The sequence below is a fragment of the Asparagus officinalis genome, chromosome 6 (assembly GCF_001876935.1).
Source record: "Asparagus officinalis chromosome 6, Aspof.V1, whole genome shotgun sequence".
Classification (NCBI taxonomy): domain Eukaryota; kingdom Viridiplantae; phylum Streptophyta; class Magnoliopsida; order Asparagales; family Asparagaceae; genus Asparagus; species Asparagus officinalis.
The window spans coordinates 20,626,720-20,642,287 of NC_033799.1; the positions used below are offsets into that span (position 1 = coordinate 20,626,720).

Here is a 15,568-nt window from a genome sequence, read left to right on the forward strand (position 1 = left end):
TATATTATGGTTTACTATCTCTTTTCAGCATCTAAAAGTAGTCTAAGTTGATGTCAGTAAACAAAAGCAAGAATTGATTAAAAATATTCGGTTGAGGAATAGAAATTTTAAAAAAATATATGACAACTTTAAAATTACTATCACTATATAAATCAAAGTAACTGCATGTAATTTTACTAATAAGTTAGAGCAGCAAAAATACATTAATTGATAGATGTTTAAATCCATAAAAATAATAAAAGACTATAATATAATATCTTAGCATCGATTGATTTTAATTTAGAAACATTAATCTCTGATGTTAATAATATTTATAGGGTAAAATAATACAATGAATTACATATGGAGAAACTATCAGAATGTTCAGAGATGTCACTCAAAGAATCAAGTTGTTTCCATTGGAAATGAGAAAGTGACAGAAATAAATCAAAAAAGCACCGACTGGGTTCCATTGAATAATAATTTAACAACTTTATCTCAACCAAAGAAGAATTCTCCATGGAAGATACAAAAAAATAGTAAGTATTCATAAATTTCATATTTTGTTATTCAAATACTAAAAAAATTAAATATTAATATTATAATCTAAGGCAAATTGGTAATGAAAAATAAAGGTATTTAGTTAAGAACTTTGTGAAAAATGACAGGGATAGAGCAAAGGTACATAATAGAAACTTTTATTGGATGCAAATCAAAAGAATTCATTGTAGAGGAAAAAGAGGTAACTCCTAATCTTATTTAAGTAATAAATTAGGAATATATATATATATATATATATATATATATATATATATGAAATTAAAATTTATTCTCATTGAAATAGGACAAAAATCATAGTCTGTATTTCAAGAAGTTTGTGTTGAATATTAGAAATACATTCGACTTCTTTATGAAGTTAAACTAGAAGATAAAAAAATAACGAGCCTAGGAAAGATAACAATGCAAAAAATACAATTCCAATCTGAAGTCGCAACCGATGTAGATGATGAAGATACTATTCTAGAATTACCCAGAAAAAAGATAAAGGTAAAGAAGGATTGATCTTAGCTCAATAAAAAATAGAAGAAATAAAATAAAATATCTTATCTCAATAAAAAAATAGAAGAAATAAAAGACAATATTTTATGAATTTTTTATAGAATATTTTATTTGTTTTGAGTGAAATTAGGAATATTTATAAGGGAGTTTCATGAACTTTTTTCAGTACTTTTATATGCTTATAAGGATGATTTTATTATATTATACTAGAATTAGCATTAATATTTAGTTTATAATTTTTATGAAGTCTATTAATGATTAAGAACAAATTTTATATTATCTTTTGTATCGTTTTAACATACTTTTAATCAATCATCTTGCCTTATTGGTTTTAAATATTCACCTTTCTTGTATAACACTGTTTCAATATTTTTTACTTTTGCAACACTGTACTTTCTAAAGTAAAGCTTAGTTTTATGTCAGTCCAAATAATATAAAAATTCAAACTAGAAACATTAATCTCTGATGTTAATAATATTTATAGGGTAAAATAATACAATGAATTGCATATGGAGAAACTATCAGAATGTTCAGAGATGTCATTCAAAGAATCAAGTTGTTTCCATTGGAAATGAGAAAGTGACAGAAATAAATCAAAAAAAGCATCGACTGAGTTCCATTGAATAATAATTTAACAACTTTATCTCAACCAAAGAAGAATTCTCCATGGAAGATACAAAAAAATTAGTAAGTATTCATAAATTTCATATTGGTTTTAAATATTCACCTTTCTTGTATAACACTGTTTTAAAGGTGAAGAAGGATTGATCTTAGCTCAATAAAAAAATAGAAGAAATAAAAGACAATATTTTCTGAATTTTTTTATAGAATATTTTATTTGTTTTGAGTGAAATTAGGAATATTTAGAAGGGAGTTTCATGAACTTTTTCGGTACTTATATATGCTTATAAGGATGCTTTTATTATATAAAAGTATACTAGAATTAACATTAATATTTAGTTTATAATTTTTATGAAGTCTATTAATGATTAAGAATAAATTTTATATTCTCTTTTGTATCGTTTTAACATACTTTTAATCAATTATCTTGTCATATTGGTTTTAAATATTCATCTTTCTTGTATAACACTGTTTTAATATTTTTTTTACTTTGCTACACTGTACTTTCTCAAGTAAAGCTTGGTTTTATGTCAGTCCAAATAATATGAAAATTCAAACTAGCTTCAGACTATATTTGTTTTCTATCAATTTAAATATCAACATGAAAATTTAAATTATGTATGACCCATTTAAAACAAACATCAAAGAAAACAAATAATCGCAATGTTAAAGTTTGGAGACAAAAGTAAGCACAAACTATTAAAGCGGAACCGAGGAACAAAATTTAGTTAGGAAATAAGCCAAAAATAATTAATCATTTTATCTAACCACGTGCATTGCACGTGTATAAAACCTAGTCCCTTTATCCCCTTTAAAAGTGTGAGTTTGGATAAATCTTTCCATAGCTAATATTATCATTGATCCAGATAATTCTCCTGGAGCTTATCAAATGATACTCCATAAGAAAAGGGTTATTAAATTGTTTCAAATTTGATTTATAGATACTTATTCCAGAACTTATTAAATGAAAGTATATAAGAAAAGGGTCAGTTTACATATAGATTTGTATCTGACATCATTATCTCTGACTTGAATAGAAATTGGCCCAAGGTTCAATATTGTAATTTAAATTTTATTTACACTTCTATGATTAGTATTGCACTCTATAAAAAAAATTTGTCGTGTAGCTCAGAAGAATAGGATTGCCTCTTATTTATAAAATAAATACTTGACCACATCCAACCTAGTTGCTTAAAATACTAGACTTTTTCAAATGGGATTTGTCCAAGATACGGACGAGTTTTGGGAAGTGATATAGAGAGGATAACCCCCAAGCTATTTTGGTGACTGCTATCACCTCAAAATTTCTCACTTATTTGATAGATTAATCATATGGTATATCAATGATGTTTTCTAAATCGATATAAACTCGACAACTTTAACTTTGGGTCGTGTATTCGTGTTCAACACGTGTGCCATACGCAGATTACCCGTGAACACATGCGGTTTAAGCTGTGATTTTTTTTAAAAGAAAAATCTCTATACATGCATGCTGAATTTTTTTACTTTTATATTTTTATTTTTATTTTTTATTTTTATTTATTTATTTATTATTTTATTTTATTTTATTTTTTGAATTGCGGTTATTTTTAAATATTCTATTACTTTTATTAAGCAGATATTTTATTTAAGTTGCAATTAGCAGTTTGATTTGAATAACTATTTTTTAAAATCATTATTAAAATAACTTTTGTTATTAATCCTTGATTATTAGTTTGATTTAACTTTATTCTTATAGATGATAAGAAACATACAAATGTTATAAGTAATTCAATATTTAATCTAATTTAAAATAATTATACATATAGTTATGTCCATGTATCCTACCTTTTACATATTTGTTGTGTCTCGTGTTTGTATTCGTGACTGCACATCCACCTGTATCCATGCAACCTAGACAAGCACAAGATATGACCAATATGTCAAGTTCTTATCTATATTACTAATTTTGTTTCCAATGAAGCATCAAAAGTAAGAAGAAACTTCTATAGAAATGCAATGCAAGCATGAGGAGATATACTATCAGTTTTGCTCCATTAGGTTTTGAAGCAACTTAGCAACATATGATAATTTCTAAAATAAATGTCTTATTCACCTGTTAAGGATATCCATTGTCTTCTTTTTTAAAAATAGCAAGTGTGTGTGTATATATATATATATATATAGAGAGAGAGAGAGATAATTACGGGTACGCTTAGTAATAAAGCGGTCACTTCTCATCCACTCATTCAAACTCATGTGCACCCACGTGATTGTGCCCTCCCCTAATAAAGTGAATGAGCAACATATGATAATTTCTAAAATAAATGTCTTATTCACCTGTTAAGGATATCCATTGTCTTCTTTTTTTAAAATAGCAAGTGTGTGTGTATATATATATATAGAGAGAGAGAGAGATAATTACGGGTACGCTTAGTAATAAAGCGGCCACTTCTCATCCACTCATTCAAACTCATGTGCACCCACGTGATTGTGCCCTCCCCTAATAAAGTGAATGAGAATAAACTACTTCACTAAGCATGCACATTATTCTCGTGTACAACACGCGCGCGCGCGCGCGCGCGCACACACACACATCTATCTACCCTTTAAAAGAGGGAGTTCATGAAAAACTTTCATCTCCCCAAAATAGCCTTACCCCAAATTTAATTACCAAACATATCCCAAAATAGCCTCCCCAAGATACTCTTTCATCTGTTACCCATATTTTCCTCCTTTCAATTCATCGGTCCTTTCAATTCATCGGTCATTTTAATTACCAAACTTTACTCCTTTCAATTCCTCCTCCTCCTCCTCCTCTGATCTTCCATTACCTCCAACAACTTTTAGAGATGAATTCAATTTACCAGTTCATCCGTTACCCTTCCTCTCAGCCCATTCTCCGTTCTTACGTTACGCCGTCCTACGATCTTTTCAAATTGAAGGCTTAAGATCGGGTAGAATTTTTGCATCGGGTAGAATCAGTAAGGAATTTCATTGAAGAAGGTATTACTTAATTTTTCCTATGTTTTCTGCTCAATTCAACAATAGGTCAATTTCATTTTGTTCTAATTAGCCATCATTTCATTTTGTTCTAATTCAACAATAGGTCAAGGATTGTCCGAATTAGGGCTTGCTCATATTTGTTCATCAGATATAATCTAAAGGAGTATAGGTTGTCGGGAGCTGTGGAGCATGATACGTAAAGAAATGGGTTGGTTAGCTAATGAAGAATCCTGAGATAAACATATTAGTGATCACACATCACCTAACACTCAGCTCGTTAACTATGCCTAAGTTGCACAATGATTTCTGTATATATATTTTCCAACACTTAAGTTAGTGTCAGCAGGAGATTTGACACAAGTGGTTATTTGATATGTTCTGTTCACTTGTATTGTGTGAGTTTTTTCTACCTGCCCAAAATACTATAGCATGCCTGTCATAATGTCTTTTTGTGCTAGGCTATAGAAAGCGAAGGCATGGACATGGAGATTGACTTGTCTAACCTGGGTACTGTCAATACAATGTTCACAACATTATTCAGGTGACTTTTGAAGTTAATCTAACAATCATATGCTTTATTGTTCTGGAAGTTTACTGATACCAAAATGATTCATTGACATCTTCAGTAAGCTTGGTGTTCCAATAAAGACAACTATATCTGCCAATGTTCTTGAAGAAGCTCTAAATGGAACCGTCACAATTAGACCTCTTCCTCTGGGTACATCTTTCAGTGGAAAGGTACTTTATCATTATTTTGGAATGCTTCTTTGGTTTTCTTGCTTGTCTTTGATCATTGTTTTGTAATTCAGGTTGAGAAGCAGAGTGCTCACTTCTTTGGTGTAACACTTGATATTATTGCCAGTATTTGATTACTCTATTAAATCTTAAAATATGTGATTACTAATTACTCAAGGGATCTGACTTTACGTGTAGTTGGATCTGGAGAAAGGAATGATGGACTGTCTGTATGCAAAATGTGAGTTGGAAGATAAACTCAGTTTGTATTTTATTACCATACTTGTTCCTTACCTTCATTTTGCTTTGCTTTGCTTGGCTTTATGTCTTATTAATAATTAATTGCTGACGCCAATCTTACTGTCATTGGCTTATTTAGGCACCACTCCCTGTATCACGGACTGTGTCATGGCTGAGCTTGAAAAATTGGGACAGAAATATCGGGTAGCTTTAAGGTTTCTTTCAGTCTCCTTTAACCAAGATTTTGATTTCAAAGATGATTTGTTATCATGGTACTTGTGGCTGTGGTTATGCAGTTTTCTAATTAAAGCTATTGGTGTTGCCCTTGTCATATTGCATTGGTCCTTAGTATCCTAATAAATGGATAACAGCAATTCATAAAAAAGAGCAAAGTAGAAGTATCAATGTTTTGCTATTATCATTGCGTATGATAAAGCTAATAAGTAATGAAACATCAACTGGAATGAGATGAAAGGAAACTTGATAATATAGTTGAACAAATTAAAAATCAAACTTGATAATGCTATTGTTTATCTTTGGAGGTATAGATATGCATGATCATTGATTAGTTCGGCAGAATGCTCCTCTACGATATAGATATGCATGCCTTTAGGTATGTTCATCGATAAACAACTGAAGTTTATTAACAAAGTAAACAATTTTTCAGGGGCGGTGTGCATAAAGTTTAGAAATAATCACTTCCTCCAAAGATATTTGATATTATTGCCAGTATTTGATTACTCTATTAAATCTTAAAATATGTGATTACTAATTACTCAAGGGATCTGACTTTACGTGTAGTTGGATCTGGAGAAAGGAATGATGGACTGTCTGTATGCAAAATGTGAGTTGGAAGATAAACTCAGTTTGTATTTTATTACCATACTTGTTCCTTACCTTCATTTTGCTTTGCTTTGCTTGGCTTTATGTCTTATTAATAATTAATTGCTGACGCCAATCTTACTGTCATTGGCTTATTTAGGCACCACTCCCTGTATCACGGACTGTGTCATGGCTGAGCTTGAAAAATTGGGACAGAAATATCGGGTAGCTTTAAGGTTTCTTTCAGTCTCCTTTAACCAAGATTTTGATTTCAAAGATGATTTGTTATCATGGTACTTGTGGCTGTGGTTATGCAGTTTTCTAATTGAAGCTATTGGTGTTGCCCTTTTCATATTGCATTGGTCCTTAGTATCATTTCCGCAAGTGCATATATTTCCTTTTGCTATGACTGAGTTATTCATTGGTTTGTTACAGGATTGCCAAGGATCCTAGGTTTGACCGGCTACCATGCATCCATAAAGGAACTTATGCTGATGATTGCATTGTTGACAGAGTCACTCAGGTAGTACAGTATGAAAATTATTTTTGCTAAATGAACACATTCTAATCACTTGACACATTTCCTCCATATTTGAGAGTAAAGTCGTGAGAACCATATATGGTCTTGGACTCTTAGGGAACAGTATTATGTTTTGCCAGTTTTTGTTAGCTAACATGTAGGGATAAGCTAAAGTTGTATGGAAGTGAGATGAGCATCTGGAAAAACTTACTTTTTTTTTGGTTGAAGTGGGGAATTGAGAAAATTACTTTTATTTAATAACTTATTATACACCTCTGCTAAGTGTTGCTTACATGAAGAATTGCACGTTGATAGTGTTCTTCATTTACCAACGCCGTGTATTGAAGGAATCTCTCTCACTGTTTTAACATGGTTCACATTATACTTATGCACGTTAAGTTCATTTCTTCGACAATGGACAAAGGTAACATTTTTTCGTGGACGATGATCAATTTAGGATTCAATACCTTTGAATAAATCATGTGATCAATTTAGGATTCAATACCTTTGAAAAAATCATTGGTGAAGATAATCCGATATTTGAACAAAGTTTTTACAAACAAATTATCAAGTAGTTTGTCCCTCTCCTGAGTAGTCAAATATTATAGGTTGTGAGGACATCTGTGGTGTGATCCGCATGAGCAGAAGTCTATACTTGGTGCACTTACAGTTTTTTCCTTCTTCTTCGTTTGTGCAGCTACAGAGGAGGTCAATTCTTCGAGAAATAAGGTTGTTGTCCAAGCCACATTCCATTCTACAAAATAAGTTCATTATATTGAAAGTGCTGCATAATTAACAAGATTGCGTCCCTGTAATTTTCTTTTGCTTAATAAAATTTCAATAAAAGTAATCAACATGGATTATGATTACCTTGTTTCTTGGAAAATAACAAAAAGGCACATTGAGTTGCTATTGTGATCATGAGTAGATGTGATTATATTCATAAACATTATTGAAATTAATAGATGGCACAACCCTTTTTCTTGGACATGTTTCGATAGTTAAATTCTATCGTATATGGATCAAATATGACAGATTGATACCTGCTACCAAACTATGATTTTACGTACTAAAAAAATATACATGTTTCCAAATTCTATAGATATTTGAAAAATCCACATATGGTTGGATAATTATATAGTACGCTGAAAATGCTACAATGTCCCTAAAGATACTATGTTTGACATCCGTCATATTTGTTGACTAGAAGACAGTTAAGAGTCAGCTGCCTGATTAATTATATTTGTTAACATAATTATTGTACTTTGCATATGAGTTTTGTTCTTAAATCATAAGCTATTATTGGTATCACACGAGATAAATAAAGACTATGGACTAATGCATTTGAGTCATGAAATTCATTCAGTTTGGTTTGCACGCATTTGGACGTTCCCTGGCAATTGTATGATTGAATAATCAGAAAAATTTCCACTCACTCCTGCGACTCTTAAGAGATTTGTTGCCCCCTCTTTCATCATGAGTTATATACATAGCAAAATTACACATTCATGTTAATGATTGTATATGAGAATCTGATGTCTCATGAGAAGAGTTTTATTGACCACTCCCTATCATGAATCTTCTGATAGATTCTTTTTCCACCTAATTGAGTGTCTAGAGATATTTTACTTGATAGCATCTTCTCCCAAAAAAACATAAAGACTAATTTGTTGTGTCTAGCCTCTGTTTTGTGACTTGGATTTGATTTATTTGTCTACTAATTGTTGTCATTGTTGTTTTTCTTGTTATATACCTGCTTTTCATTCAAATCTAACTGAAGTTATAGTTACAATACACACATGTTTTGGTTTACAGTGTTTAATTTACAATAGATGCAGTTCACTTTATTTATAGATATAGATTGAGGAACTTATGACATGCTGTCAGGAGCATAACAAGTTAAACTTGTAAAAAATATGCTTATTGTCAGGACTTTCTTCTAGCTTGCTGAGGGTATTCGTTGTCCAATCTTCTCTTTCTTCTGCACCCACTCAACATCAATGACCATTGTTTCATCATCACAAGCAACAACAGGGAATCCAGGGGCGATATTAGTGATGACCGTAGCAAGAGCAAAAGCAGGCATACGAGGGGCAAACGAATCAGGAGGAGTGTGTTGGGTACCAAATCAAACTCAAAGTCGGACTGAAATATTTTTGGTTCTTTTTTTTTAATTTGGGTATTGTTCAGATGTGGCCAGATCTCATTCGAAAGGCTAAAGATGGGGACTTGAATGAGATTCAAACCTATGTTTTCTGGAATGGGCATGAGCCTGTCCAAGGCCAGGTAAAATACTAGAACTTTAGCTTTTTATTTTTGGTGACTTTTGATGATTTATCGATGACTTTCTTTTGGTGTGCAGTATTATTTTGAGGACATGTATGACTTGGTTAAGTTTATCAAGTTAGTACAGAAGGATGGCCTATATGTCAATCTGCGCATTGGCCCTTATGTTTGTGCTGAATGGAATTTTGGGTAATGAGAAAATTTGCTATGGATTGATTGATTAATTTAAATATTAATGTTTAATTATGTTTATGGTTTATTGTAATGTATACGGGATTCCATGTTTGCCTCAAATATGTGCCTGGTATCAGTTTCAGAACTGATAACGAACCTTTCAAGGTACAGAAATAACCCAAAATTTAGCTAATATAAAATTTTATAATCACATAGGAATATATTTTGATCTTGTCCCTTTTACAGTAGGAAATGCAGAACTTCACCCAGAAGTTCGTTGGAATGATGAAATCAGAAAATATATTCCAATGGCAGGGTGACACTATTATGTATCTCAGGTTACAAGTTTTCAACATTATCTCTACAAATTTATAGTAATACTAATATTGCTTGTATTGATATTAGATTATTTATTGCTATATTTTCGCAGATTGAGAATGAATTTAGGCATCTACAACGGGATCATGAGGCTCCAGCAAAGGCTTATGCAGGTTGGGCAGCGAAAATGAAACTCGACCTTGACACTGGGATTCAATGGATTATGTGCAAAGAAGATGATGCACCTGATCCTATTGTAAGTTTCTTCTTCTCTTTTTTAAATCATTTTGGAATCCTTTTCAGTGACAGCTTAGTTAAATAATTTATAATTGTGTTTGCCTTCTCTACAAGGACCCACTGCACATGCTTTAGTAATCTTATATTCTATCTCACTGCACCTCTTTAAATAGTCAAATTGAATCATTCTTAATAGTAAAACATTTTCTTGAATTCGTATAGATTAACACGTGGAATGGATTTTATGTCGATGATTTCTCTCCAAACAATCCATATAAACCATCTATGTGGACTGAAGTCTGGACTGCATGGTAATTGATTTAATTCTAAGCAACTTTTCATTAGTTTAATTAGGAAGATATGGTTATTTTTTAGCCAAATTCACAACCTTTTGTTTTCTTTTGTATACATTTCAGGTTTACAAGGTTTGGAGGTCCAGTTCATTATCAACACGTTGAAGATGTGGCCTTTCCTATTGCACAGTTTATACAGAAAGGTGGATCTTATTTCAACTACTATATGGTGAGGATTTAATGTACTATTTATTTTTGTTTCATCGAAATATTATGTTTTACAAGTGTGACTTTTACTTACTTGCTTTTTGGCTATAGTACCATGGTGGAACGAATTTTGGCAAGACAGCTGGTGGTCCATTCATAGCTACAAACTATAATTATGATGCTCCAATTGATGAATATGGTCAGTTAATCTTATGCATTGTTTAATAAGTATGATTAGTTTGCCAGTTTCTCACTTAACACCTTTCTCTTCGAGTCACTATGCAGTAATTTTTAAATTAGGCAAATTATAGCAGTTAAGAGAAGATATGTCTCTTACCAAATACACTTTATAGGTAGATAATTTCAATGTTCACACCTATTAGGCATACACTAACACACTTTAAACATTAAACAAGGTAATCTTCTTGCACTACTAATGAGTACAATAGAGAATGTGCAAACACTTAAGAAATTAATAACAAATAAATAAATGTTTAATATACACTACTATATCACCAATTATGACATAAAACATTTTAATCCGGGAATCACGTTTTGTACTTGCTCTCTGTCAACTATTGAAAATTTACACTCTTTTTCCATAGGTCTGTTAAGAGAACCAAAATCGGACCATTTGAAAGACTTGAACAAAGCAATCAAGTTCTGTGAACCTGCTTTGGCTTCTGGGGATCCTATTAGGACATCACTTGGAAGCAATCAAGATGTAGCCTAGCTATAAACAAATATTCTTTTTGTAGAACATCCTTATAAATGGTTTACAGACTAACTCTTCATCATTCCTTGGTATAGTCTCACGTTTTCAGGTGATTCTCAAAACTTAATTAAAGTAGCTTTCAATGGTATGCACTATGATCTTCCTACTTGGTCTGTTAGCATCCTTCCTGACTGTAAAACCTCTGTCTTCAACAATGAAAGGGTGAGCAAAACCTTTGATTCAACGTCGTACAATTCAATAATCTCTTGTATAGATGTATAATACAAATTTGACTTTTTAATATATAAATCACGCATTTTTCCAATTATTTGCAAAGCTACCCTCTAAATAATCAAATTTGGGTGGAAAAAATCAACAAATTAATTTGTGGGATACAGTGATAAAATGTTAACTATTTTCTTTGATATTAGGAGTATTCTTGCAAATATCGAAGTTTTTGTGTGTGCATGTGAATTTTTTTACTGAGGGGGGTATGCATGATTCACTTGGTAGATATACAAAAAAAAAACCCAAATTAAGTTAGTGCATTCTATGTACTTACATTCATGACCAATTAGATTATTTTTCTCAAAAAAATTAGTCTTGGTGACTTACTATACTGATGTAAACAGGTAGGAGTCCAAACCTCACTGATGAAAATGGATTCCGTTGGAGAGTTTTCGTGGATATCTTACAACAAAGACACAAACTCCTACGATGATAACTCGTTCACAACAAATGGATTATTGGAGCAAATAAATGTGACGAGAGACGCAACAGACTACCTTTGGTACACAACATAGTGAGTAATTAATCTTGGCATTTTGACATCTCTCAATTTATGGCTTTGTTGCATGGACTTTCAATGGATGCTAATAGAAATGCTTTTAATAATTAGAATTAGATTTAGATGAAGGTAGAGTTGGCTTTAGGAGGATCATAACCATATCAGGTAACAATTAGATACTTTTCAGTTAGGATTCCTGAACTCTAACGTTGTATTAATTCAAAATTTTATTTTTACTATGAAAATTTTATAATGTCGATAAAAGTGGATGTATCGGTTGCATTCTTTTCTTTCCTTTTCATATTCAACATATAAGTTGGCTTTTTCTTTCTCTTATCTGGGCATCTTTTTCCACATAGCATAGTGATATGAATCATGAATGCCCTGTTTTGTGGTCTATATTTCTAGAGAAAACCCCGATTCTAAGCTGCTGTTTCTAATATTGGTGTCGACATTTAGGATTTTCTAGAATTCAACAAGTCTCGCTTACAACAATTACCTTGTTAAATTTTTGAGCCTATTCCCTTGGGAGAAAGTGCCGGTGTTGGAATGATGAAAGGGGTTGATTCCATGGCAATGCCTGAAGGATCCACATTATTGAGCTTGTTCAAAATGGCATTACCTATTCTCATGCTTCAGTTGGGATCTTGGTTCGCTTGAGGAAGGAATTATCATTGGTGAAAGATATTCCTGTGATGTTTGCAATTGATCAGGCATGTTAAAAGTTTTCAATGATCCAGAATCCAGTTTCTTATACAGCTAGGTCTCATCGAATATAACACTGCATACACAAACTATTTTTTTTTTCCATTTTCCTTCTTTTTTCTTCTGTTTCGAGTATAACAACTGGTTTACATCCATCGAACAAGGGGGACCTGTAATTGTTCAATCTTGCCGACCAATTCATACATGGAGAACCTGTAACTGTTCAATCTTGCCGACCAATTCATACTAAGGTACTCGCCACGGTTAGTGACAGCTTGTAACTAATTTTTTAACAAATATCACGTACACGGTTAGTGACAGTTTTCATAGTTTTCAGCATCACACTAATTTTCTTCCATGGGATATCTGATCTAATTTCTGAGCTATTGAAACAGTCTAGGATTTAGCTAATTTTAATTGATTTGCTCTTGTAAGAGGAAGTGCTATGTGATTACTGTCAATTACTTCATGACTAAATGACATTGATAAATTTTAATATCAATTTATTTTAACTTTGCACATGATTGTTGTAGGTGTTTCTGAAGAAACTATAAGATAATTTACTGCCCCATCAATCATATTCATTGATGAGATAGATGCAATTGCTTCCAAGCGAGAAAACCTACAAAGGGAGATGGAACGACGGATAATAACACAACATATGACTTGCATGGATGATCACATTGCACTCAGTCTTCTAATGATTCCCAAAAACATCTGAGAATTGTATTTGATTGATCAATCATCTTGTAGATACAACCACTCTACTATCGCATAATTGATCCTTAAATATAAATGTATTAATCAAACATTTTTAATTTTTAGCCTATGTTCATATATATTGTGTACATTTATTAAATTTATACCAAATCTTTCCATAAATATAATTATAATTTAAATTAATATTAAAAATTTTACCACGTGCATTGCACGTGCAATCTAACTAGTAATGATAAAAAATACGAATCCTATTTCAGAATCCTACTGTTCTCCGTAGATCCTCTCCATACGTAATAGCGCCGCTGACATTAATTGGTGTCGTGTTAGCTTTTCCACAAGTTTTCTTCCCGACCCCAAAAACCTACAAAATTTTTTACTTTCCCTTCTCAAATCTATCTCAATCTGCGATCGCACAAAAACATAATAATTCGACTAGGCTTGTAATTGATTCCGAGCAACATCACTCGGGTGCAAAGCCCAGCTGTCATTCTCATCCCTTGAAAAAGGGACTTTTTAGCTCACGGTTTCTTCAGAGAGATATGCATGGCTTCTCATGGTAATGAAATTTATTTTTATATATTTAATAGCTCCATCGAAAGAGTCTCTCAAACTAGCCTAAGTAGTATGACGTGGATCCAAACCAGCTTATTTAATAGCTCCATCGAAAGAGTCTCTCAAACTAGCCTAAGTAGTATGACGTGGATCCAAACCAGCTGCACCCCCAGAGACTACGATAGCCTTGGTTGGGGACCGCACTCGATTTCACGTAGCATGTATCTCTTCGCTCACTAAATCCCCGTCAAAATATATATCCAACTGGATTTGTGCGCGCATAGCTATTAAACTCCCAAACTTGCAGTAAGAGCTAAAGGAACTGTATTTATCCAACATTTTCTGACCTTCATTTAGGCTTTCGATTTAACCCTAGTTCATAACTATGTCACGATTCTATCCAACTTGAGAAGAAATTTTAACAAATAGTTGGCGCAGGTAATTAGGGGGCTAAGAAAAAAACTAAAAGTAGTAGGTTCCGCATCAATATATTGATATACATTATCATTCGATGCTATCCTAATTTGTTTTAGTGGAAGGGTATGGCATCCAGATACATTTTTTTTTCATTAAGCAATATACTTTGCTTATAACATGGCCATTTAATTAAATGTCAACATATTCTGTTGGTGTCAACTTACGCTTAATAAACATGATTAGCGATCAATAACTAAAAGTGTTGAATACTGTACTATTATCACACCTGAATCATGTCTTTGTTTCCTTTTCTTCTCCTTCAGATGTAGAGAGCATGCTCTCAGGCCGCTTGGGTTTCGATTCATGCCGACAGGTTCGCTGCGAGACGAAGCTTCCCACTTTTTTGTTTGTAATATAAATTCTGGAAACGATTATAATAAAATAAAATCAGTGAAAAGCATGTTCATCGTTAGCAGAAGGACGAGCAAAGTGCAAAAACATTTTTGAGCAACATGATGACAAAAAATAGTAGCAACTATCAACTAGTTGTCTCTGCGCATCTGGTGTAGTGGTATCATAGTACCCTCCCACGGTACTGACCAGGGTTCGATTCCCTGGACGCGCATCGTGCACTTCTTAAATAATATAGGATGTACCGTTGGAGCAGTTACAGCGTAAGATAGCAGGCGATTCTTTCCCTGCTATCCTGTGCATCTGCTGAGATCTCAATGGGAAAGAAGAAGAAATTCAGCGGGGAAAAAAATTCTCAGATCTGGACTAGGAGCTTCAATTTCATCTCTGATTGATCCTGAGGAGAATTCAGATGCTTTTTCTGTTGATAGTGGAGATGGTGATGGATCTCTCATGGGATCGATGGGCCCTAAGGGAGCGAAGATGACTAAATCGATGGCGGAGATTCTGGAATCTTGCTCTTTAAAAGATTCAACAAATCTTGATCGAAGGTCATCTCTGATGAAGGGAGCTCAAGATCTTGCAATCAGTAATGTTAGCAAGTAATTATTCTGTGAATATTTTGTAATTATAATCTCCTTAATTAGCTCCTAGAATATTGCAGAATATTTTGTAATTATAGTCTCCTTAATTAGCTCCTAGAATATTGCATATTAGTTTGGCATATCTCCTAATTATAGGGAAGATTGTTTGTATTCATGGTATATATATGAATGAGAATCAGC

At 32.5% G+C, this 15,568-nt stretch overlaps 2 protein-coding genes, 1 non-coding gene and 1 pseudogene across 12 annotated transcripts in view; 3 read left to right on the forward strand and 1 right to left on the reverse strand.

Moving 5' to 3' along the window:
• The window catches only part of LOC109844567, a 30,540-nt gene continuing 18,443 nt past the window's right edge, over positions 3,472–15,568 (reverse strand). Inside the window, exons 3-5 of the mRNA XM_020413667.1 lie at positions 14,659–14,793; positions 7,630–7,715; positions 3,472–3,552 (exon numbers count right to left, since the gene is read on the reverse strand). Coding sequence (XP_020269256.1) covers positions 3,490–3,552; positions 7,630–7,715; positions 14,659–14,793 — 284 coding nt within the window. The 3' untranslated portion in view covers positions 3,472–3,489. The remainder of the gene's footprint in view (positions 3,553–7,629; positions 7,716–14,658; positions 14,794–15,568) is intronic.
• LOC109844566 (chaperone protein dnaJ 39-like) lies at positions 4,362–8,977 on the forward strand. 10 transcript variants are annotated; one of them, XM_020413658.1, is made up of 12 exons: positions 4,362–4,644; positions 4,748–4,852; positions 5,110–5,185; positions 5,271–5,382; positions 5,454–5,483; positions 5,578–5,620; positions 5,759–5,823; positions 6,421–6,463; positions 6,602–6,677; positions 6,877–6,964; positions 7,659–7,690; positions 8,892–8,964. In XM_020413658.1, the coding sequence occupies exons 2-12, from the start codon at positions 4,834–4,836 to the stop codon at positions 8,902–8,904; spliced, it is 597 nt and encodes a 198-aa protein (XP_020269247.1). In that variant the 5' UTR covers positions 4,362–4,644; positions 4,748–4,833; the 3' UTR covers positions 8,905–8,964. The 10 variants fall into 10 exon arrangements, 8 of the variants coding, with proteins under 8 accessions (XP_020269247.1, XP_020269252.1, XP_020269254.1 ...); XM_020413663.1 differs by having other exon boundaries at positions 5,103–5,185; positions 8,892–8,963; XR_002248062.1 differs by lacking the exon at positions 7,659–7,690 and having other exon boundaries at positions 6,602–6,666; positions 8,892–8,934.
• On the forward strand, positions 8,933–13,522 carry LOC109844568 (annotated as a pseudogene).
• On the forward strand, positions 14,927–14,997 carry TRNAG-CCC. The gene has a single exon. It is a non-coding gene; the product is annotated as a tRNA-Gly (tRNA).

Bases quoted from the DNA above. Each gene is read 5' to 3' on its own strand.
- LOC109844566 (XM_020413658.1), top strand. The intron at 5,824-6,420 runs GTAGCTTTAAGG...CTTTACGTGTAG, and splicing joins AATTGGGACAGAAATATCGG to TTGGATCTGGAGAAAGGAAT. The intron at 6,678-6,876 runs GTTTCTTTCAGT...GGTTTGTTACAG, and splicing joins AAATATCGGGTAGCTTTAAG to GATTGCCAAGGATCCTAGGT.